Here is a 26,361-nt window from a genome sequence, read left to right on the forward strand (position 1 = left end):
GAAGATTAAAACAAAGAGAGGAAGGAAAGAAAGGGGAAGGGAAAAGGAGAGGAGGGAGAGGAGAAAGCAGGAAAGTGGAGAGACAGAAGAAAGTGAGAAAGAAAATATAAAGAAAAGTAGAGAGGAGGGGCAAGTAAAGAAGTAAGGAATAGGGATAAAGGAAGAGGAGTGAGAAGGTAGGGAGAAAGAGAGAGACATGAGAGAGGAGAGATGAAGGAGAGGGAGGGAAGGGAGAAGAGAGAAAGGAAGAGGAAGGGAGAATAGTGGAGAGAGGAAAAAGGGCAGATATGGAGGAAAGAGTGTGAGGGGGAAGGAGGGATGGCAAAGAGAAGGAGGGATGGAGAAACAGTGATGAAGGAAGGAAGGCGGAAAAAGAAGGAGAAAGGAGAGAAATGGGGAAAATATAGGAAAAGGTAGAGGGAAAAAAAATAGGAAAGAGGAACGAAATTAGAGAAGGAAGAGGAAAGGATCAAAGAGAGGGTGAGAAAGAAAGAAAAAGTGAAAAAGAGGAGAAAGAGAAAGGAGAGAGAGAAAAAGAGTAAGGGGAAGAGGAGGGAAGAGAGGATGTACAATACTGTGAGCGTGTGTGTGGGAAATGAGAAGCATATGAAAGTGTGTGTGTGTGTGTGTGTGTGTGTGTGTGTGTGTGTGTGTGTGTGTGTGTGTGTGTGTGTGTGTGTGTGTGTGTGTGTGTGTGAAAGGAGGTCGGGCCAAGAATATATACTCATTTCTTACCTCACTTTTTCTCGTTTCTTCCAAGACGTTTTTAAGTCCTTAGTCCTTCTTAGCTGTCTTCCTCCTTCCTAGTAATTTTCTTCAGCTACGGCGAGGAATATGGTTGAGAAATAGATAATGGTGGATAGATATTACCCCTGAGGATCAAAAGGTCTCTAGAAAGTTGAACATAATCCGTCTCAAAGTAACGAGAAACGAATCATTGAAGGGAAATGGATGCATGGCTCAGGTGCGTCATTTTTACCTGTATCGCGTGATGACAGGTGTACCAGAGCAACGGGAGCTTATTGTTGTTGTTGGTGGTGGTGGTGGTGGTGCTCTTGTTGTTTTTGTTCTTGTTCTTGTTGATCTCAAAAAGTTATGAATAAAACTTCACCACATCCACACCACTAATCCCACACCACACTTTCTCACAAGGTACATGCTGATGGCCGCTCCCCTTCCTCCACACCTTCACTACTACGGAGGGCTCTTCCTATGCTGAAGAAAACTTTCCGGAGATCCCCAAAAATAAAGTAAATGAATCTAAAAAGCACTCAGAGAACGCATACATCTGCCAACGAAAAAAAAAAAAAATCGCTGTACTTCTGATTTTGTATATACCAGATGAACAGTTGTACGGCCTCGCATAGTCATTTAATTCTACGGTCTTGGTCTGCCCTGTTTCAGAGTCTCACAGTGCGCATACCTCGGCCTGGGCAAATAAAACTTCAGATTTATCATTCCCACCTCAAAATCTAATCAACTCTACCTTGACCCACTGCCCACCTATGCACCAAAATTCATTAGAAACCGAGTGTACCTTTTTGATATATTTCGTTCACAGACACACACGGGTAAGTACCAAATAGAGGTCCAGGTACGGAAAAAAGAGTAAAAGGTCGGGGATCGGAGGGGAAAAGCTGCCTAGTGACAGGGCTATGACTGGCTGGCCAACTGCACGCGGCTGTGAAAAATATACCAGAAAAGGCTTTTATTTTGTGCCTGTGTGTGTGTGTGTGTGTGTGTGTGTGTGTGTGTGTGTGTGTGTGTGTGTGTGTGTGAGAGAGAGAGAGAGAGAGAGAGAGAGAGAGAGAGAGAGAGAGAGAGAGAGAGATACAGTTTTTAATGAGATGCCCTGGAAAACACACGAGAAAGTAAATGAGCAAGTGAGATAGAGCGAGTGTGCCCGGAAGTGAATCAAAGCAAGTGAGAGAGGGCAAGTGACAGCCAGGAAGTGAGCTGGAGGGAGTGGGAGAGCGAGGATGAGGTGGAGCGAGAGAGTGAGAGCAAGTGGGAGTTTAAAGCGAGCCAGAGTGAGTGAGAGCCAGGAAGTGAGTGAGTGAGACGGCGAGAGAAAGTGAGAGAGGGTTCAAGTAAGAAAGAAGTGTGAGAACAGAGTAAGAGAATGATGCTGACTAGTTTCCGTGAAAGTGATTGAGTGAGTAATGAATAAATGGGTGAGTGAGTGAGTGAGTGAATACATGAATGAATGAGTGGGTGAGTGAGTGAATACATGAATGAGTGAGTGGGTGAGTGAATGAGTGAATGAATGAATGAAAGACAGTGTAGAGACAATGAATGAGTGAGAGTGAGGAGGTGACCTAAGCGAGAATGAGAGTGAATATGGTGACTGAGAGTGAATGCACTGTGAAAGGAAGAAGCGAGTGAGTGAGTGAGTGAGTGACAGTGAATGAGAGAGAGAGGGTTGGTGAGTGAGAGAAAGACTGAGAAAAAGAGGGTTGGTGAGTGAGTGAGAGAAGAAGCTAGTACGTGAGTGAGTGAAAACGAGTGACAATTTATTTTTTTTATGAAGGCAAGTGAAAAATTATAGATGTATGTGGAAAATGAATACGTGAAAGAAAGTGAGTTATAAATGGAGAGAGAGAGAGAGAGAGAGAGAGAGAGAGAGAGAGAGAGAGAGAGAGAGAGAGAGAGAGAGAGCACACCTGAGTCAGTCTTCAGGTGCCATCAAAGCCGAAGGTTAATGGCTTTTCCTTAACACCGTATTCTCTCTCTCTCTCTCTCTCTCTCTCTCTCTCACACACACACACGAGAGAGAGAGAGAGAGAGAGAGAGAGAGAGAGTAAACTGGCCTGTGCCTCTCTTTATAATCTAGTTTAATGAGGTTGAAGGGTTTACGATGCTAAATGACGTCATGTGGGCCTTCATCTCTCTCTCTCTCTCTCTCTCCAATGCTAGGAAAGGTCAGGGCTAGTGTTAAAGAGGTCAGGTCAGAGAGAGAGAGAGAGAGAGAGAGAGAGAGAGAGAGAGAGAGAGAGAAATTGGAGAGACCACCTTCATCCAAGCAACTCCAAAACATCACAATGGAGATTCCTGCTCATTGGACACATTCGACAAAATTACTACACCCCCCCCCCCTTCCCGCCAACAAAGCCTCATTAAGCTCTAAGTTATTCTCCGCTACTTTTTGTCACTTGTGGGTTAATTAGACATGTAATTACCCACCTAACGAGGAACTGTGTCGGGATGCAATTGAGTGTGGCGAAACGAGGGGCGTCGAAAGTAGCCTAACCCCCGCCACGCCCTCCCCATCAAGCCTGCATGGTTGGTTTTTGTGTGGCGAGATCTGGCAACCGGTGTGACAAAGGCGCCTTAGTTACCCCAATGCCATCTCTAGCGCATCATAAAAACAGAATACTCAACTCTTTTTTATTTTTTTTTCAACAGTGACTTGGCCTAAAATTGCCGTCTCTCCATCTTGAACCTTGCTTAAAATTGCCATCTTTCCATCTCGAATGCTGAGTTGTAGCGATAATCTAACACTCAGAGATGGAAGCAGTCACGAAGAAGAACTTTGGAAATAACAGAGTCGTAGTAGTCTCATTGTCATCGAGCTACTTTAAATAAGCCGCAAAAAGGCAGAAATCCGGGTCAAGTTAGTGTAAAAACAGTATAATCTTCAAAAAACACCCAAGAGTGCACTTACATAATCAACACAGCACTTTACTCGTGTGCTGCCACTTAAACACACACACACACACACACACACACACACACACACACACACACACACACACGTTACATTATAAAGTTATCCACAGGGGCGTACCTAAAGATTTGGGGGCCCGGGGGGCTAGGTTCTTTTCGGGGCCCCCCTCCTGGAGGGGGCCCCCGCAAAGAACCTAGCCCCCACAATTCTTAAAACTTATCTAATATCTCAGCCGGGATTGTCGGGATGATAAATATATATATATTTTTAAATATTAATTTAAAAGCTTATAAATTTTTAAGGCTTTGGGGGGCCCCCCTCAATTGGGGGTCAGGGGGGGCAGTTTCAAACAGCCCCCTCCGGCCCCCCCCCCCGCCGGTACGCCACTGGTTATCCAGTACCAATAATAACAGAAGCGTATAAAAACTGAATTACAGATGCATCCCCATACATAAGGAAATGCAAGGGTGAGAGTTATGCGGACCGGCACTACTTTTTTTTCACGTCCGCTATTCAAGCATAAGAAGTGTCGCATTCTCTGATAAGCAAAGATATATTTTACAGTCAAAAAGTATTTATTCAAGTATACAATGTAGAAAAATAGAGAAAATTGACAAAATAAAGTAAATTAGCGATGTTTCAGCATTCAAAAGAAAATGAAAATGGTTTGTGTGTGTGAAGCAAAAGGAGCATTAGTTTTTCTACGCCGTGCCGCGAATGTGGATGTGAAGAGGCTGGAAATATACAGATACATAAGAAAAAACTTATTAGAGATGTATCGACGTTCAAAATGAAATACAAACAGTGCCAACGTGTAATCTTGTATGCATGGCGAAAAGGGAACTAGTTTTTCTACGCGGTGGGTGTGATTGCGCGGGAAAAACACAGCCGTCACAAACTGATAGGACGTGGCTTCAGTTTTCCTCGTGACCCCACCAGTATCCAGCATGTCCATATTGCGTCCGCTGAAAATTATCATCAAGCAATTTATTCCACTTTCTTTTTTATTGAGGGAGGGGGAGAGAAGAGCAACAGTGGCGGATAGGATTGTGTTCGTGATGGCTTTGGGAAATTTTGTGATATCTTCCTTAGCGATTTTTTTAACCTTCATATTTCACTGCATGTTAGTACCGGAAAAAAAAATGTCAATAATTAAAAGACAAACACTATATGAGGAGCTGAAATATAGTATGCAAAATAAATCGCTAAGGAGGAAGAAAGTGTTTCCACTTCCTGGTCACGCTTAACAGTACTGCAACCTGAATTTCGTAAAGGTTAATGGACGCATCTCTGGCGGCATTACATAAGCGATGACCCGAGGAAGTGACTTGCATGTGACCAGCCCGCCAGCACTCACCCCACCACACCCATGACGTCAGAGTAAATCAGTCTTGTTACTAATGACGATTTTAATAGGCGTTGGAGGACCTCTCGTGATGGAGGGATTTCATGTAGATTTTTTACCTCCTCACTGATAAAGGTTCCCCAAATGTAAGTCAAATCGTATGAAGGTAGCAATAATCGAATGAAGGGAAAAAAACTGCATCAGACTGTACACTAAATGAAATAATGTGGCGGTAAGAGGGAAAAAAAAAAAAAAAAATCATAGATTGCACACTTTCGCCACCGCCAATAAAATTTATTATTTAATCCTGCATCTGGATCCGGATCCAACTCAAAATCTGGTCAACTTTTCCTTGACCCAATGATCACCTATCCATCAGATTTAATTGAAATCCGATAACAACTTTTTGGAATATACTGTACACAAACAAACAGACACAAGTGAATACATAACATCAGTCCACCTTCGTTGCCAGAGGGGGAAAAAAAAACTGACAAGGGTTAAATGAGGCGAATTCCTTCTCAACGCAAAGTCTCTCCTTAGATGACTAAAAATGTCTGTTGGTATCCACGCGGTCTATTTATGAGGCTGACGGCAGCAGGACTGATATGCAAGTCAAGTCGCCCGAGTGAAGGGATTCTGAAAGCATCTCCGGCGACATTACACAACCAGTGAAAGGAGAAAATGACCACACCTTGACAATGCATCCACTAACTTGAAAACAAAAGATCGTGAAACCGCTTGGTATCAACAGAAAGAAAAAAAAAAGAAAGTTGTTGCATCGCTTTGGGGAACTGGTGACAATCCGGAAGTGGAGTGGTGGTGATTGTACCTATAGTTTTCTTTTTTGTTTTTGCTTTTACCTGAGGGAACTGGGCCACTCTCACTTCAATACAAAGTCGTGGTTCAACGAAAGTGAGTCTTAGGTACGAGGCTGGAATGAGTCTCCTTGGTTACTAGTACGCCCTCCAGTCTGACTACACCTGGCCATCACCCGAGCTGGAAGGGGTTAGGGATCTTTATCAGGTTAAAGTTAACGTGCTATAGATGACTGTAGAAGCAAAATTGCTCTCTCTCTCTCTCTCTCTTAATTAGTGCCATCTGATTTCCTTTAACTTAGCGGGTCATAGGATCATAATCATAAACACTGGTACCTGAGCCCTCTCATGGTGTGCGCAACTCTAGAATTCCACTCCAGAAAAACCCCATACGATGTTATTCAGCTGAGTGAGTTATAAAAACCTGAGTTAAATAGGCTAAATAAAAATAAACTAAAAAATAAAATACATGAACAAAACAATAAAATCAACAAATAAAAATGAAATAAAATACAAATAAAAACAATTAAAAAAAAATAAATGAATCAAATAAACAATAAAATCAATAAAAATAAAATAATAAACACAAATAAATAAAGAATAAATAAGAATATAAATAAATCTGACGTCATCACTTCCGATCATACTACTGTTGCAACTTAATTTTTTTTGTATGATGTGGACTTAAAGGATGAACTGCTGCAACAGGGAATGCAACAACACAGGCTTGCAGCATCACCTCGTACTGCTGAACATTTGCAACGGGGATTGGTAGAGTTGTTGTTGATGATGATGATGATAATGAAGAAGATAATGATGATGATGATGATGATGATGTGTGATGTAAAAACCGCTACAGAGAGAAGTCAGCAGATCATTTCGAGTCAGATGCACAGCGCTGACCTAAGCTGACCGCGTACCCCTGCCAGCCTGTACTGCCCTGACACACAATGGCACCGAATCAGTCAGGCCTTCTCACTCAGGCGAAAGGCAGGGGGAGGCACGGCTGAGAAAGGCAAAGTAGGGTAGGGTAGGGAAGGGAAGGGTAGGGTAGGGAAGAGTAGGGTAGGGTAGGGTAGGGTAGGGTAGGGTAGGGTAGGGCAGGGCAGGGCAAGGCAGGGCAGAGGAGGGACACAAAATCACCATTCACTTCTCTGCACCTTTTCATTCTCATATTCCTTTGTTCTCCTTCCTTCCTTATTCATTTCTTTTCTTTTACGGCACAAAGTTAGGATACGAGGCGTAGTGGTGGTGGTGTTGGCGGAGTGGGAGGGAGAGAAGGGAGTGAAAGAGGGAGAAACAGAGTAGGTGGAGACAGGGAGGGCGAGAGAGAATGAAGACAGGCAGCGTGGAAGTAGAAACAGTACCTTGTTGACTGAGGTGGAGGGGAAAACTCTCTCTCTCTCTCTCTCTCAATTTACACTTCCTTGTTACTCCCATTATCTTTCTCGTTTCCCCCTCCCTCGAATAAATCTTCCTCTTTACTCCTCATCTTCCTCCTTCGTTCTCTACACCACTCATTATTCTCCTTCATTTTCCTTCCTACTTCCCTGTACGTCTTATCTGTATGTCCTTGCTCCCTTCTTTCCTTCCTTCCTTCCTTTCCTCCTTCCTCACCTCTTTCTTTAACTCCCCTCTTCTCTACTCCCTTCTTCCTTCCTTCCTTCCTCACCTCTTTCTTAAACCCCCCTCTTCTCTCCTCCCTCCTCCTTTCCTTCCTTCCTTCTTCCTCCCTCCCTCCCTCCTATCAGAAGCTCGGTGTACTGCAAGGAAGATTAACGAGTTCTTATCCCCGCGTTTAACGAAGGAGATTAACACCTGTGGACACGATACCTGAGCGATTTATGGCCGTGGATGAGACCCTGTTGGGGCGGACGAAAATATATGAAAAAGAGTAAACGAAGGTGAAAAAAGATGATTTGTTATAGGAAGGTAAAGGATCTCTCTCTCTCTCTCTCTCTCTCTCTCACCTTGACCAACACCCTGAAGGGACAGGTGGGACACACGGAAGGGACAGGTGTGTGTGTGTGTGTGTGTGTGTGTGTGTGTGTGTGTGTGTGTGTGTGTGTGTGTGTGTGTGTGTGTGTGTGTGTGTGTGTGTGTGTGTGTGTGTTAAAAAGATAGAAGAGATAGATAAAGAAAAAAGATAGCAGATAAAACTCATGAATGGGAGGAGGAGGAGGAGGAGGAGGAGGAGGAGGAGGAGGAGAAGGAGGAGGAGGAGGGGGAGGAGGAGGAAATAAAGACAAAGGCGAAAAGGGAAAATGAGGAAAAAAATAATGACTAGGTAGGGAAGAAAGGAAGAGAAAGAGGAGGAAGAAGAAAAGATGAAGAGGAAGTAGGAAAAGGAAGAAGAGAGGAAGAAAACGGGATGGAAAAACAATGAAAGGGGGAGAGAGAGAGAGAGAGAGAGAGAGAGAGAGTCAAAGTGCAAAATGGAATGACTGGGTGAGAGGGAAGGTGAAGGGGAGGGAAAGACGGGGAGGGGAAGAGGAAGGAGGGAAGGGGAGAAGCAAGAGAAAGGGGAAGGAGAGGGGAGGGAAGGTGAAAGGGAGGATAGAAGGTAAGGAAAGAGAGAAGAAAAACGAAAAGGAGGGAGGGAGGGTATGGGGAGGGGGTGTAGTAATGATGGGGTGAGTGGAGTGGAGAGGGGGGGGGGGAAAGGAGAGAAGGCTGAGGAAATGAAGGTATGGGGAGATAAGGAAGGGAGGGGAGGAATGGGGAGAGGGAATGAAGAGATGGTGAGGGGAGAGGGAAGGGAAGGGAAGGGAGGGGTGTGGTAATGAGAGGGATGGAGGTAAGATGAAGTAGTAGAGCATTGCAGTTCACAGTAATGGTAGGGTGATGGTGTATGGTAGTGAGGGTAATGGTAGGGTAAAGGTGTATGGTAGTGAGGGTAATGGTAGGGTGATGGTGTATGGTAGTGAGGGTAATGGTAGGGTAAGGGTGTATGGTAGTGAGGGTAATGGTAGGGTGATGGTGTATGGTAGTGAGGGTAATGGTAGGGTAATGGTGTATGGTAGTGAGGGTAATGGTAGGGTAATGGTGTATGGTAGTGAGGGTAATGGTGTATGGTAGTGAGGGTAATGGTAGGGTGAGGGTGTATGGTAGTGAAGGTAATGGTAGGGTGCTGGTGTATGGTAGTGAGGGTAATGGTAGGGTAAGGGTGTATGGTAGTGAAGGTAATGGTAGGGTAATGGTGTATGGTAGTGAGGGTAATGGTAGGGTAAGGGTGTGTGGTAGTGAGGGTAATGGTAGGGTGATGGTGTATGGTAGTGAGGGTAATGGTAGGGTAATGGTGTATGGTAGTGAGGGTAATGGTAGGGTAATGGTGTATGGTAGTGAGGGTAATGGTAGGGTAAGGGTGTATGGTAGTGAGGGTAATGGTAGGGTGATGGTGTATGGTAGTGAGGGTAATGGTAGGGTGATGGTGTATGGTAGTGAGGGTAATGGTAGGGTAATGGTGTATGGTAGTAAGGGTAATGTTAACTCTTATATATCTCTCTTAAGACAATCAGCTCCTTCTTAAGTACTACCTTCTCAAGACAAACTCCTTCGTAACTCCCAAAGTCTCTCCTAAGATGAATAAATCACTTGTAAGATAGTGATAAGAACCCAGCGTATTTCGCCACCTGATCAAAGAAAAAAGTAATAAGCCTCTATTCCCATTTTACGTCTATGCATTCGTATTACGACTATGTACCCGTATTAAATCTATGTATCCGTATTAAGTCTATGTATCCTACCTTGAGTATCATCCTGTATTATGCACTGGTTTTGTAATCCTTTAAGGTATCACGGAAATTGCAAAAAAAAAAAAAAAAATTGCTTAGAATCAAAGAAGTGGATTTACCAATTTATTTCAGTTCCAATCCCTTACACACACACACACACACACACACACACACACACACACACACACACACACACACACACACACACACACACTCATTTCGCTTCCCAATTCAATTACTTACCCACTCACTCACTCACTCGCCCACATCTATTACGCTTCCCAGTTCACTCACACTCACTCACTCACTCTCTTACCTCTTCCCAACTCACTCACACCACATAAGGCAAGTGTTTGATCAGTGTCTTAAGAACAAAAACAGCTCCTTGACTTCCTCCTTCCCCCTGTCTTAAGATTTACTGCTCCTTCATCATCCTAGCCTGTGATTACACCGTCTCTTCCTCCTTCCCCTCCCCTTCCTCCATATCTCCCTCCCTTCCTTCCTTCTCTATCTTCTCTCCCCTCTCTTCCTCCTCCCTCTCCCCCTCCTCCTTATCTCCCTCCCTTCCTTCCTTTTCTATCTTCTTTCGCCTCTCCTTCTCTCCCCTCTCCCCCTCCTTCCTCTTCCCCTCCTCCATATCTCCCGCCATTCCTTCCTTCTCTACCTCCTTCCGCCTTCCCTTCTCTCCCCTCTCCCCCTCCTTCCTCTTCCCCTCCTCCATATCTCCCTCCATTCCTTCCTTCTCTACCTCCTTCCGCCTTCCCTTCTCTCCCCTCTCTTCCTTCTTCCACTCCCCCTCCTCCTGATCTTCCCTTCCTCCCTTCTCTACCTCCTTCCGCCTTTCCCTCTCTCCCCCACCCTCCCTCTCTTCCTTCTTCTCATATTCACCAACCCTCTTATCACCCCATCTCCCTTCTCTCTCTCTCTCTATCTATCTATCTTCCCCTCCCCTCCCACAACTTCCCCACTTCCAACCACCGCCCCGTCCAAGCCTCGTCCACATCGCCGCAGGTAACGATGGTAACGAGGGTCATAAATAACTCTAATTGCCCCCGCTAACTACCTGCCGAGTAACGCTGAGCTCGTTAATAGACAGATCTGATAATAATGTTCGTTGTCGTGGATCTGGGCCGGGATGTGTAAAGAGTTAGGACTGAATGCAACTCGTAACTCAGGTGAGAGAGAGAGAGAGAGAGAGAGAGAGAGAGAGAGAGAGAGAGAGAGAGAGAGAGTGTGTGTGTGTGTGTGTGTGTGTGTGTAAGTATCCACCCACAAAACCCATTCCCTCCTACAAATCAATTTACCTATTTACTTATTTTTTTTTAGATGACGAACTAGACACATAGACAGATTCGGCGTTCTTCCTGCCTAGTCCTACCTGTGAAAGAAAGAGACAGGTAAAACAGGTGTAATTAAAGTTAAACATCTGCCACACACGGTCTAAACAGGTGTGCACGACCAATTTCAAAATGATCACTACGAATTACCTTTACCTGATCACTACGAGTCTTTTTAGCATCTCAGTATGGTTCGTTCACCTGGTACTCACAAAATACTTCCACAGCAACACCTCAAGCTCGTCCTTATTGAAGCTACAACTCGAGAAGGTAATTACTCAAACTTCAACCCACAGCATCTCAAGTCCAAGGGTTAGATTCTCTCTCTCTCTCTCTCTCTCTCTCTCTCTCTCTCTCTCTCTCTCTCTCTCTCTCTCTCTCTCTCTCTCTCTTTAATAATGGAGGACATCTGTAATCTGGTGTATGAATTTATTTTTTTATTTTTCCTCCCTCTTCACCTTCTGTAAAAAACGAAGAAAAAAATAAGATGCCTTTTCACATCTTGGCTTTCTTGAGTCACAGTATAAGACATTTAAAATATCCTATGAGTTTTTTCTTCTTTATTTATTTTACTATTTTATTCTTTATTTGGTTGTTTACTTATTTATTTTTGCCGGAAATACAGAGACCGGGGTACCAAAATGTAAAGAACTTTCGTAACCCATGTAGTTAACGGCACAAACCAAAATACGGAAGAGGAGGAGGAAGAAGAGGAGGAAGAGAAGGAAGAAGAAGAAGAAGAAGAAGCAGAGGAGGAGGAGGAGGAGGAGGAGGAGGAGGCCAACAAATGGAAGAAGAGGGTGGAGGAGGAAGTGGGAATCAGATAAAGGAAGATGGGGCAAGAGGAAGAGGAAGTAAGATGGGGGATAAGGAGGAAAGGTAAATGAAATAGGCCTGAGGAGGAGGAGGAGGAGGAGGAAGTTACTGACAACGAAAAGGAGAATAACGGGGAGAGAGAAAGAGAAAGAGAGAGAGAGAGAAAGAGAGAGAGAGAGAAACCATCGGGGAAGTCGCGATAATATTACAACCAAAAATCTAGATTGAAAGAAAACCAAACACAAATAAAAAAAAATTATACAAACAAAAAACAAAAAAACAAGGTACTAAAAAAAACACACACAAAAAAACAGGGAGAGAATAAAAATGAGGGAGAAAACAGATTAGAGGACTGGGAGAAGAGAAAGGGAGAAAGGCTTCGTTGGAACAAAAGGGTGGATGTTTTGATGTGAATGGGTATTAAGGGAGATGTATGGGCCAATCAACCACCAACACCAGGTTAATTAAGGGAGGGAAACACAAAGGGAGATTAGCTGGGGGTCATTATCATCATCATCATCATCATTGTCGTCGTCATCATTATTATTTCACAGCCCGCAAATCTTTACCTACCTCTCCCCAACACGCAATCCTCCTCCTCCTCCTACTTCTCCTCCTCCTCCTCCTCCTCATCATCATCATCATCATCATCATCATTCTTCAAGCGCACAGGAAGGGAGCAGAGAGAAGAATGTATACCTGGTTATACTCAAGGTCTTTTTACACCTTCGTTATATCAGTGCCACCACGTGAAGGCGACCCTCTCCACCTCCAACACTACTATACACAATCCATTTGACCCTGGTAGACACTCGATCTCGGGCAGCTTATTCTCGGTCCGGCTTTCGACAGACCGTGAGGGGAGATGCAAGGGAGGTACACAGGTGAGGTAGAGGAAGTGGCCAGGTAAGAGTAGAGAGTGTGTGTGTGTGTGTGTGTGTGTGTGTGTGTGTGTGTGTGTGTGTGTGTGTGTGTGTGTGTGTGAGGGGGTAATGTTTACGGTGTGGGTGAGTGAGTGGCTATTACAGGTAGTGTCAGGCCAGGTAACGACGCTCCCCCCCTTACACACACTCACACACACACACACACACACACACACACACACACACACACACACACACACACACACACACACACACCTATCGTACAGACATCCCCTTCCCCCACATCATACCCATACACAACCCCACCCCTTGCCATACACATCTCTCCCCTCCCCTTCCCTTCCACCCCTGCCCCACACATACCCCTCCCCTCCCCTCCCCTCCCCCACCCACCCTCTCACTCTCGTTACTTTGATGCATCGCCATTCGTCCTCCCTTCCCCTCTCCCCCTCCCCCCTCCCCCTCCCCTGCATATGAGGAACCTATTCCGGTCTCAAAAAAAAAAAAAAAAAATCGCTACTTCAGGAGAATTCGATCACGTGTCCTTAACCCTTTCAGTCCGGCGATTTATTTATTTATTTTTTTTTTGTTAGTTTCGTTTTTGCTAAGTAGATTTTTTTGTTTCAGCCACAGAGAATTGTCAGACTGGAGGAGGAAGGTATAAATTCTCTCTCTCTCTCTCTCCAGCCGAGCCAAATATTCTCTCCCTCGCTCACATTCTTCATCCTCTTTGACAACCAAATTTCCTTCACTAATCGCTTTTCTTCTTTCCCACCTCTCTCTCTTTCTCTCTCTCTCTCTCTCTTTCTACACCCCCTTTACTCACCCCTCTCTCCTTTCCCTCCATCTCTCTCTCTCTCTCTCTCTCTCTCTTTCCACACCTCCTTCACTCATCCCTCTCTCCTTCCCCCCCCCACTCTCTCTCTCCCTCAACAGAATGAACACACACACACACACACACACACACACACACACACACACACACACACACACACACACACACACACAGCGTCCGCCTGTGCTTTCCCATTAAGTACGAACAAAAGACTGCAGTATGAGGTAGGATAAGGGTGTGTGTGTGTGTGTGTGTGTGTGTGTGTGTGTGTGTGTGTGTGTGTGTGTGTGTGTGTGTGTGTGTGTGTGTGTGTGTGTGTGTGTGTGTGTGTGTGTGTGTGTGTGTGTGTGGATAGCTTAGTAAAACAATGAATAGAGGACAGACCGATGGATAGATGATGGAATGATGAAGAGAAAGACAGACTTATGGATGTGAAGGGATATGGATAGACAGAAAGATGGAAAAATAAATGGATGGATAGACCAGTTGATGGATAGACAGGGAAATGGATAGACTAAGGATGGATAGACACAAGGATAGAGAGGAATAGATAGATGGGGAGGCAGATAGATAGATGAATAGAAGGATGGAAAGGGATAGAGAACGATGGATAGATAAATAATAGATAGATAGATGGATAAGTGGATGAAGGAGAGAGAAGGATGGAGAGAACAGGGGAATACTGCGGCTCCACATCCTTTCCATCGCACTTCTTCATGACTAGCATCAACAATCTAGTGCTGATCCTTGCCTACAGCTTAGCATTCTAGATGGAGAGGGGGCAATTTTGGGCCAGGTTAGAGTGAGAGGGGCACACACACACACACACACACACACACACACACACACACACACTACCTGGGCACTAAGTATAACCACATTGAAGCACTGAGATAGATAGATAGATAGATAGATAGATAGATAGATAGAGAGAGAGAGAGAGAGAGAGTAGGATGTATTATTATTCTTCGACAGCTTAACTACCCTTATATTTTTTCTTTATATTTTTTTCACCCCAAAAAATCTTTATAAAACTGTACATATATCCCGTATGTGTATTCTGTATGTACGGTATCGCTCGGCACGCACACGCCTACCACGGACGCACATCTCACCTTTACCTGCTCAGTCCGCGCTCAGGTGATGGAGGGACTGAGAGGTACTGTGCGCGGCCTCTAATTAGTACTGTGCCCGGGTTTTTGCGCCATTTTTGAGGTCAAGTTCATCTCGACTTTCACCTGACTTGTGCTCTGGTTGTGGAGTCATCTTGTTAAAATGATAATAATAAAATGGTGGTGGTGGTGGTGGTGGTGGTAGTGGTGGACGATGATGATGATGATGATGATGATGATGATGATGGTGGTGGTGGTGGTGGTGGTGGTGATGATGATGATGATGATGATGGAAGGTCAGTGATGGATTACTGATGACGGATGTTGATATATGATGGATAATGAAAAGTTATGATGAAGGATAAGGGATGATGATGATGACGGATATGATAATTATGGATGATGATGATGATGATGATGATGATGATGATGATGATGATGATGATGACCTTGTGATAACGAAGGGCTTTACTCCGATAACAGCCACATTTGTTGGTGGTGTTGAGGGGTAGCCCATGACGAAACATTTTTTTTTTTTTTAAGGATATTATTTTACAGATTTGGAGGCGATTTGTCTGTGGCCACCCCTTACGAGATGAAGGTGTCTGGCAATTGATAGGTAGATTTTACAGCACCACGTTGTATATGATCACCTCTGGCCTTGCGTTGTAACCTGGACGTCTGAACTACTGTGCTCAAACTTGGTAAATTAGTTCACGAGCGATCCGTCAACCCATCCATCAAACTTGGTTAAAACTGAACAAAAACTGTAACTTTTGGTGAGGCTGGAACTATTCGCGCGGTGGACGTGAGAATAGTTGTGGCCATGAGAAAAAAAACATTATACATTCAGTCGTAACCAGAATTCATGAGGGCGATGAGGCTTACGCGATCACGATACCGTCTGAGTTTCAAGAGAGTTAAACTTTTCATATTACCTTCAAGAACAAATAAAAAAAAATCTTGAAAAACCGAATCCCCAACTCTACCCTAAAAACTGACCTGGCACTAAGACGCGGTGCAGGGGGCGGTCCAGGTCACTTCTTTGCACTGCACTGACACTGACCCCAGACCCCTGACCTTCACATATGAACCTGATCTACATATGACCAATACCCACCAATTTATGAAAAGCGGGGCGTCTGCGGTCAAGGCCTTTGTATAGTTACCCAGACACACGCGACCAAAAACACTACCTACCCCTTGAGTGGGCGGTGGACGCTGTGGGTATATTAATTTACTGTGGTGTTAATTGCTGTCTGTTTTAGTAATGAGAGAGAGAGAGAGAGAGACTATCTGCCTTTCTGCCTGTCTGCCTTTCTGTAGGCACGCCTGTTTATCTGTCTGTCTGAACCCTTTCCTTTGCCTGTGTCTGCCTATCAACCTGCCTACTTAACTACCTGCCTGCCTGCTACCTACCTACCTGTCTGCCTGCCTCCTTTCCCTCCCAACAATCCTTTTTCATCTCCCACTGTACCTTACCTAAGCCTCCATTTCCTCCCTTCCAGTTAACCTTACCTCCATTTCTCCCTCCCTCCCTCCCTTTCCTTCCTCTATCCCTCCCTCCCTTTCTTTCATTCCTTTCTTCCTTCCCCTCCTTCCTTCATTCCCTTCTTCCTCCCCCTCCCTCCTTCCTTCCTCCTCCTCTCCCTTCTTCCTACCGGCTCTATTTCCCTTTCACATTTTTTTTCTTCCCCAGGCCCTACTTACTCGTCTTCCTTCTTCCGTTTCTTTCCTTCCCACTTTATTATTTACTTTCAACTTCTGTCTTTCCTGCTTTTTTACTTGCTTCCCCATCATCCTTCCTTCCTTCCTTTCCCTCTACCTTTCATTTCCTCCTTCCCCGTCTTTCTCCCTGACCTCCCTTTCTTTTCTTTTTTTTTTCTTTTTCACGCCTTCCTTTCACCCTGCCAAAATTTCCAGTGAAGCTATTTTTTTCCGCTATGCAGGAAGAAAAATGTAAAGGAGAGCATAACGCCTTTATTAAACTCTAGTGATAAAATAACTCGTAATACGCCAGCACTAACCCCACTAAAAAAAATCTAAATAAAGTCAGGCTGTGTATATGTGTGTCTGTCTGTGCGTTTGTTCGTTTCCTTCACAAGAACGGTAATAGATATCGACCTAATTCTTCTTGCATTAGGTCTGGGTAAGTCCAGGGAGTATCAGAAAAATACCAATTTTTTTTTTAACAATCTAGCCCGACGCGACGGCGAGAAATTGTCGGAAATTGCGAAAAGAGAAAATATGCGAAAATCACTTACCTTTTTTTTTTTTTTTTTTTTCAGAATTGGTCACTGGGCTCAATAACGGTATGGAAATAAAGATAATGGTATTTGCAAACATTCTGTGATGGAAAGGCTATTAGTCAGTTTCGCAAATTTTCGAGGACAAGCACTAGTACAGTAATATTTTCTCATCATAACCCAGCAACAACCCACACCCGGATATATATATTAAAAATCTGCAAGTGAAAAAATAGTGCACCTTTATCCATATCACACAAAAAAATTCTTCATAACAGACGATGAAAGTAATGGCAGAACGAGGGAAAAGATGCGAAAGGTTACAATTTTTCTCAAGAATATCGCCTCCTAATAAATCAATCGGCTCAGATCAAATTTCTAAAAGTGTTTCTTGAATGCTGGCTACAATTTATTTCCATATAATTAAATTTCTATTACACCGGAGGCCAAATTTAGAATAACTAGTCTGTGAAAATTCGCTAAGAAGGTAATTAAACAAGCCTATCATTTAAGAAGTAATTAAAAAACACATCATTTACCACTTAATGATCACTTAATTTTCCTTTCTTCAGTAACACGTAAACTGCTGGGGAAAAAAAAAATGCTATACTCCTTTTACTCTAACTTGGCCCAGAATTTCGTCCTTTTAGAGCTTATTTCCCGTAGCTCAGGGGCAGAATAAGACAATCCCACGGCTCTGCATCCTTCGTACAGCACTTCTTCGTGACTAGCATCATAGTGTTAATCTACAGTTCAGGATTCAAGGTGGAAGGAGGGTAAGTTTACTAATTAACCGCTTCACCTGTTCAATTCTATCTATCAATCGGAGAGAATTTTGGACCTGAAGGCGATAGATACAACCTTTATTAACCTCTTCAGTACGAGCGGTCTTTATTAGGGTTAAATAAAGAATAAAAATTAAATATGTTAAAGGAGAGTTACGGACCAAAAGAGTTACCTTTATTTTCTATGTATTATGTTCCTCTTCTTTTTTCAACTTTCCTCTCTCCCTCTCCCTCCCCTCACTCTCCCTTCTCTCCCTCCCTCCCTTTCTTTCTTCCCTCGGTGCAGTAGCTCACCTAATCCTCCCTTTGTCTCAGGAGTAAGGGCGAGACTAGCGTAATCTCCCTTCTACGGTAATCTCCCTCCCTGCCTTCACTCACATGCTTACACTCCATCATCCTCTCCCTTTCTCTGGTTTCCCTTTCTTCCTCATCTCTCTCTCTCTCTCTCTCAGAAACTCCTTCATTATTCTCTTTCCGTCTCTTGCCATTATCCTTGACCTCTTTCATTTCCTCCTCCTCCTCTCATCTTTCCATCATTATTAACCCCCCCTCTCATACACTATCACCAAGACTTCCCAACCTCATCATTTTCTTTCATCATTTTCCTATTCTTTCATCCCTCGTTTTCCTTCCATACATTTCCTTACCCCTACTATCATAGTTTTTTCTTCGCACCATTTCCTCATCATCATCTCACTCGCCTCTCAATATTTTTATCTTCCAGGCCCCACTCTTTCCCATTTTCCTCCCACTTTTTCCTCCTTTCCTCATTTTCCTCAGCTTTCCTTCTCAGCCTACCTCTTCATCCACAAAACCTCCCTCTTCTCAATCACTTTTACCATCTTAACTCCTCACTAAGATTCTCACTTCACCTTCAACTTTCTTACCTCCAATGCCTTCCTCTTCACGCCTTTTTTCTCTCCTTTCTCCCTCCTTCCTGTTTATCTCCTCTCCTTCCTTCCTCTTTCCTTGATTCTTTCCTTCCCCCTCTCCCCCTCCTCTCATTTTTAGTATCATCCTTGTCTTCCTCTTCATGTTTTTCTCCTCTTCTTTCTCCCTCCTCCATATCCTCTCCTTCTTTCCTCCATACTTGATACTTTCCTCCCCCCTCCCCTCACCTCTCATTTTTATCATCACCTTTCCTCTCGTTGATTTTGTTCACCTGTAAATTAACCTGCTTCCCGGATTTCTCTTACCTTCTCTCCTTCTTCCCCTACTCTTTCTTCAAGACACATCACCATCTTAACACTTCACGTCCTGTAGCGTCTTATAATCAGCATCTCAAATTTCATCTTCTTATCTCCCACCATCCTTACAGCATCTCAATATTTCATTTCATTTCTCACTTACCTTGCAGCATCCCAAAATCATCTCACTTCTCACTTCCACCTTCAATATTTCACCTCCTCATCTCCCACCCACCATGCAGCATCTTAACATTTCATCTCCTCATCTCCCACCCACCTTACAGCATCTTAACACCTCACCTCATTTCCCACCTTCAATATTTCATCTCCTCATCTCCCACCCACCTCACAGCATCTTAACATCTCATCTCCCACCCACCTTACAGCATCTTAACACCTCCCCTCATTTCCCACCTTCAACATTTCATCTCCTCATCTCCCACCCACCTCACAGCATCTTAACATCTCATCTCCTCATCTCCCACTCACCTTTCAGCATCCTGTAGAGCAAATCAGCATCATCTTGGGTGTTAAGGAAGAAAGGTGAGGCCCCGTAGGTGTGACAAGATGCTCTGGCGGCCGCTGCACCCAACCCCCCCACCACCACCACCATCATCACCCTCCTCTCATCACCACCACCAGAAGTTCTGTCTCCGAAGTCTATCTCCACACCGATGGGGCACTGTTCCGGTCTTCCTCTGGTTGTGGTAGTTGTGGTGGATGTGGTTGCATTTGTTGTGGTGGAGAGAGTGGTGCGTGTGGTGGCTGTGGTTGGATTTGCTGTGGTGGAGAGAGTGATGCGTGTGGTGGCTGTGGTTGGATTTGCTGCGGTGGTGAGAGTGGTGGGTGTGGTGCTTGTGCTAGGAAGTGTGGTGGTTGTGGTAGTTGTGGTAGGCCGAGAAGTCGTTGTGGTTGCCGGGAGATCAATCTGTGAGAAGGATAAATGAGGTGGATTAGAGGAAGGTACTGGAAGATACTGGCTCTCTCTCTCTCTCTCTCTCTCTCTCTCATGGATAAAGTCAAACAACAGGGCCTCAAAAAAAAAAAAATTCCTACGTTATATCCAAACATTAAAAATAAATAAATAAATAAAACTTCAAAATAAAACTCGACACCAATGAGAGGACTTGGTGTGTTTGCAAATTGATTTCCAAGTACGGATCAGAGAGAAAAAAATAATTACAAAAAACAACAGCAACAACAATAACAATACTATTAATGGTGATAATAGTAGTAGTAGTAGTAGTAGTAGTAGTAATAGTAAAAGTAGTAGTAGTAGTAGTAACCCCAGGCTCATCCGAATTGCAAACCGGGTGGACTGCAGGCTGAGATGACCTTTTAAGATCTTATACAAATACCTCCCCACACCTTCTCCCTTCCTCCCTCTCTCCCCCTTCCTTATTTACTCCTCCCTTTTTCCTCCCCATCTCCCCCTTCCTTATTTACTCCTCCCTTCTTCCTGCCTCTCATTACCACCCCGTCCTCTCATCTCCTCCAGTCATCTCCCCAATCTCACTTTTTATGATCAAATTGGAATATGCATTTTTCGACTGACTCTCTCTCTCTCTCTCTTGCTCTCTCCTTCTCCACGTAATGTCCCCCTTCTCCATTTTCTTACTTCCCTCCTCCCCTTCCCCCTCCCTCCCCCTCCCTCACTCTTCCCTCCCTCCCCCTCCCCCACTCCCCCCTCCCTCAGGCCATTACGGGAGTGCATCTGGCCCTACAATCTCTTTTACCTTGCATTCTGACTCTCCCTATTGCTATGTACTCCCCCCTCCCCCTCCCCCCTCTCAAAACCCCCTTCCCCCCAAACGCAGACACCAGTGCTCTCCCAAAACACCACCATTTATTCCACCACCACCACCATCCTCTTGTTCACCACCATCACCATAATCATCAGCACCACTATCACCACCACCACCATCATCACCAATATCACCACCATCACCACCACTATCACCACCACCGTCATCCTCTCCACCATCACCATCACCACCATTCACTCCACCACCACCACCATACTATCACCACCACTCTCACCACTAAACACCGTCCTCTTCTCCACCACAACCATCACCACCACCACAACTATCACCATTACCACCATCATCACCACCATCACCTCCATCTCTACCAAGGAACATTAACTGGAATTATAGTGCTAACTTAATACAAAATTTATAATGATAACTTGATATGAAAAAAAAAAAATGGAGATGCAACAGGTGTCTAACTAAACCGTAAAATTAACCCATATGCTTAAAAATGGGGACGGTGGGTATTAGCTCCAAAAGGGTGAGAGAGAGAGAGAGAGAGAGAGAGAGAGAGAGAGAGAGAGAGAGAGAGAGAGAGAGGTAAAATAAATAAAACACTAAAATGTACTAAGGATGGAAGGAAAGAGGAAACAGAAGCAGATAAAAGACTGAAATGAAAAAGAAGGAAAGAATAAGAACCAATAACTGCGAAAATAGGAGAGAGAGAGAGAGAGAGAGAGAGAGAGAGAGAGAGAGAGAGAGAGAGAGAGAGAGAGAGAGAGAGAGAGAGAGAGAGAGGAAATGTGGAAATGGGAGAAAAAGTGAGAAAGAATGAGATAGGGAAGGAGGGAGGAGAAGTAGAGAGAGGAGAATTAACCCCTTCAGTACGATGACGTCTTTCAGTTTTCACACACACACACACACACACACACGCAACCAGGGGAAAAGCAAAACAAACACCACCCCACCCCACCCCATGCCACTTCACACCACACCACACCACACCACACTACACCACACCGCACCACACCACACCCTACGTACTTACAAACAGGCAGGTAATCTTAGTATCCCATTACCTGTTGATCTCTAATTACCTCTCACCTATAAATACCCCTTCAGGTAAATGAGTCAATTAATTAGAGGTTAGAATATCAGGACTTCATGTTTTTCTTCCGGGAGAGTGTGTGATGGGGAAAGAAGCTGACTCTCTCTCTCTACTTGCCTACCTATCTACACTATCTATCTATCTCCCCATGTATCATTACTCTTCCAAAATAATGCATAAAAAATATAATCATCCAACACTGCCATAGAATAGGTAAAAAAAAAACATTACCTGATTAACACCTACAGCTCTACTAATTCTAACACTCATTTACACATACACACCTGCTTCGAGACACTGGCATTACGAGCAAGGGCATTCAGAGAGTACATACCCCCAACAAGACATTACAATTTCTTCTTTCGTGTTTCTTTTGATCTTTTTTTTTTTATGCTTAATATTTTGTTCCTCTGGTGGTTCTCAGGTATTATTAAAAATTTCGTAAGATAGACAGAAAGACAGATAGATGGACAGACAGACAGGTAGACAGAGATACATACAGACAGACACAGATATGAGACAGGCACACATACAAGCAAACTGACAGACAGACAAACCAAGACACACACAACATCCTTGAGAGAGGTAAAAATCTTGCGAGACTCTTGGAGGAAAACACCTGTACGTAAATTAGCTTAGGTACCCCAACAGGTGTCATTAGGCAAGACACACACCCACCCACCCACCCACCCACACACACACACACACACACACACACACAAATAAATCACCAAATACGAGCCGCACAGGTAAGGACGTCACTGGAGGTGGGGGGGAGAGGGAGGGGAAGCGTCACGGAGGGGAGGGGAGAGGCGTCACGGGGGGAGGGGGGGAAGGTCGTAAAAATGCATGGGTGGCGGATCCATGTTGGTGTGGTGGAGGGGGAAGCTTGACCGGGAGCTTTGGTGACGCTTCCTAGGCTTACCACAACATCCATCACCACAAATGACCCCCGCCACAACACAAGCTTAAAAGGGTTGCTGTCGTTACGTAGTCTGTCTGTGCTCTATACTCTATAAATAAATACTCAGAGCTCTAAATATTCGTAGTCTGTTTGTCTGTGCTCTAGACTCTATGAATAAATACTCAAAGCTCTAAAAATTAATGTTATTTTCTTTCTTACTAATGTTCGTGTAAAGTCGAAAACCTTGTCTTTAGGAAGAGGTTTTTGAAAGAGAGAGAGAGAGAGAGAGAGAGAGAGAGAGAGAGAGAGAGAGAGAGAGAGAGAGAGAGAGAGAGAGAGAGAGAGAAATCTACCCACTCAAAGAATGAAACTAAGATATCTGAGGTAGAAGTAGAAAGGGAAAGTGACTGAGAGGAGAGTCCACAGGTAAGCTTATTAACTCTCAGGTAAGGGAGTCAATTAACGTCAGTAATACACCTTTACCTGTGGACGAAGCTGGGCAATTAAGGTGGTGGGAACAGAGAAAAGGAAAATGTATTGTTCTTGTTAGTGTTATTATTATTATTATTATTATTATTATTAATGTTGTTGTTGTTGTTGTTGTTCTTGTTCTTCTTCTTCTTCTTCTTATTATTATTATCATCACTACTACTACTACTACTACTACCGCTACTACTATTGCTACTACTACAACTATCACCACAACCACCAGACGATTTTGTTCAGCTACGAGTGGGTCGTAGGAGCTCGTGCTGACTTATTACGATTTATTCCGATTTTTTTTTTTCTTATGTGAAGTTGTGTGGTGGTGGTTCCCTTTCTCACTTCCGGGATGGCAGGTGTCGAGGCTGAGAGAGAGAGAGAGAGAGAGAGAGAGAGATCAAATGTTAAAAAAGAAAGCCAATCAGTTACACACACACTGTATTTTTGTGTCTTTGTGTATATCTCTGTATCTCTGTGTCTTTCTGTCTATCTATCGTCTGTCACCTATCTATTTATCAATGTGTATCTTTCTGAACATGTCTATCCACTCAACAAATCCATCTATCCATCCATTCTTTCATCCATCAGTCTATGTCTATCCATCCATCCGTCTGTTCATCCACCTAACCATCTATCCACCTAAACATCCAACATCCACCCATCTATCCATCCATCCTTCCAACCATCCACTTAACCATTCCTTCAACCATCCATTCACCTATCTATCCACCCATCTATCCATCCAGTCATCCACCCATCTATCCACCTAACCATTCATTCATCCATCCAATCACCTATCTATCCACCCATCTATCCATCCAGTCATCCAACCATCCATCCACCTAACCATCTAGCCATTCACCTATCTATCCACCGATCTATCCATCCAGTCATCCAACCATCCATCCACCCAACCATCCAACCATTCATCTATTTATCCACCCATCTCTTCAGCCATCCATCCATCCATCCACTCTCACCAGCCGCACAAAGCCAGTCCACCTGTCCCACGGCAATCCACTTCAACCCACACAAACACCTGCACGCAAGGTAAGTAGAGGTAAGAGCATTACACACACACACACACACACACACACACACACACACACACACACACACACACACACACACACACACACACACACACACACACACACACACACACACACACACACACAGATAAACGATACATGAACTAACTTGAATATGATAAAATTGTATATGGATAAATTGCGAGGGAGAGAGAGAGAGAGAGAGAGAGAGAGAGAGAGAGAGAGAGAGAGAGAATTAAAGGAGAAAGAAAGTGAGTCAGGCGAGGTCTTAACTAAAACAATAGGGTCAGAGGTCACAGGTCAGGTGAATCCCAGCCCCACACCCACACCCACACCCACACCCACATCCACACACCCCTACAACCACTCACACATTCACATTCACACCCACATCCACATCCACACTTACACCCACACCCACACCCACACCCATGTCCACACCCACATCCACATCCACACCCACGCCCCCACCCACACTCACAACTATACTGCTGGACTTAATTATGCGATACGCCATTAACCTGCATTTGCTAGATAGATAGATAGATAAACAGATAGATAGATAGATAGATAGATAGAGATAGATAGATAGATAGACAGATAGACAGATAGATAAACAGATGGGCACAGACACAAACAAGTAGACAGATAAGTAAATGGAGAGAGAGAGAGAGAGAGAGAGAGAGAGAGAGAGAGAGAGAGAGAGAGAGAGAGATTAAAGGAGAAGGCTAGGTGTATGAGCCGTGTTGATAGCAAGGATGGGTGTGACAGAGAGCAAGGATGGATGGTGAACTCAGGGATTGTGTTAATTATATCCTCTGCTTCACTCACCTTCTTTTTCTCACACTTTTGTACTTACACCCACACAAGGACTCACATACACACCCACAGTTACACCCACATGTGCACCTTTACCCACATCCACACCCACACCTAACATATACACCCACACCCACACCCAAACTTACACCTAAATCCAAAACTGTATCCACACACACCTACACACACACACACACACACACACACACACACACACACACTCGACCCCACCCCCACACCACACCATACTCCCACGCCCCCCACACCCTCACACCTCACCTGCACCCTCCCTCACCTACACTACACCTGTCAATTAAGCATCATCACCACCTTCACAATTACAGGCTAAGTTTCTGAGTTAGTTCCCTGATGCATAGTCTAGGCGTACAATCTCTCTCTCTCTTGGAAAAATTAGTATTAGTGTATACCTTTGTTTTATATAAAGCAAGATACAAAGGATTAAAAGAGGTGGAGAATAAGATAGATAGACAGACATAGATAGACAGATTAAATAGATAGATAGATAGGCAGACAGATTGATAGACAAAGTAACATATTTCCTTTAATTCTGATCCCCGAGTAGAGACTAAATTTAATTACTTTGTGCATCTGTAAAAAAAATAAATAACTGCACATCTGCCCATCATATAATATCACAGAAAAATTAATATATATACCGGTTTATTTTACAGGGAAAGGGAAAGAGGAAATCAATAACTGTATATAATCTGAATGAATTAAGACAAGGAAGAAGAAAATGGAAGGAAAACCGAAGAGAGAGAGAGAGAGAGAGAGAGAGAGAGAGAGAGAGAGAGAGAGAGAGAGAGAGAGAGAGAAAATAGCATCAGGAAAAAAAAGAGGTACTACTGATATGACACCGAAAAAAAATTAAAGGAACTAAAATGAAAAAAATAAAGAAAAAAAAAACAGGAAAACACAGCTGACTAATGGGAAAAACAACTAAATTGATGAAAATGGAAAAAATTGACAAGAGGGACATAATAGCCGTCACTAAGCGGACCTGAGCGGCATGTACGTCAGAAGCACTTAAAACACACACACACACACACACACACACACACACACACACACACACACACACACACACGATCATGCGAGGCTAATAAAAAAAATATTCAATGACACTAATTCAGGTGGCATTATACATTCGTCCCCCCCCACCCCTCACCCCCACCCCTCACCCCAACCTCCTCGTGTTAGAACTCCATCACCCCTCCATCCCTATCCACTGGGAGGAGGATGGTGAACCTGGGGCTACTACTACTACTACTACTACTTGCCCCCTCCAATCCTCACTCCTATTTCTACAACTACTACTACTACTACTATTGCTACTACTACTACTATTGCTACTACTACTACTACTATTGCTACTACTACTACTACCACCCCTCCAACCCCCATCCTCTCCCCTCTCCCCCATCCCTTCGACAGTACCAAGTGGGAGAAGAATG

The 26,361-nt window shown here is 44.1% G+C and overlaps 1 protein-coding gene across 1 annotated transcript in view; it reads right to left on the bottom strand.

The window, feature by feature from the left end:
* Positions 1-26,361, bottom strand: part of LOC145403751 (uncharacterized) — a 78,392-nt gene that overhangs the window by 11,928 nt on the left and 40,103 nt on the right. The window contains exon 3 of the mRNA XM_080275429.1: positions 19,256-19,464. Coding sequence (XP_080131555.1) covers positions 19,256-19,464 — 209 coding nt within the window. The remainder of the gene's footprint in view (positions 1-19,255; positions 19,465-26,361) is intronic.

Source organism: Coenobita brevimanus, chromosome 61 (assembly GCF_032717465.1).
Source record: "Coenobita brevimanus isolate Jiangsu-jjx chromosome 61, ASM3271746v2, whole genome shotgun sequence".
In the NCBI taxonomy this organism is placed as follows: Eukaryota; Metazoa; Arthropoda; class Malacostraca; order Decapoda; family Coenobitidae; genus Coenobita; species Coenobita brevimanus.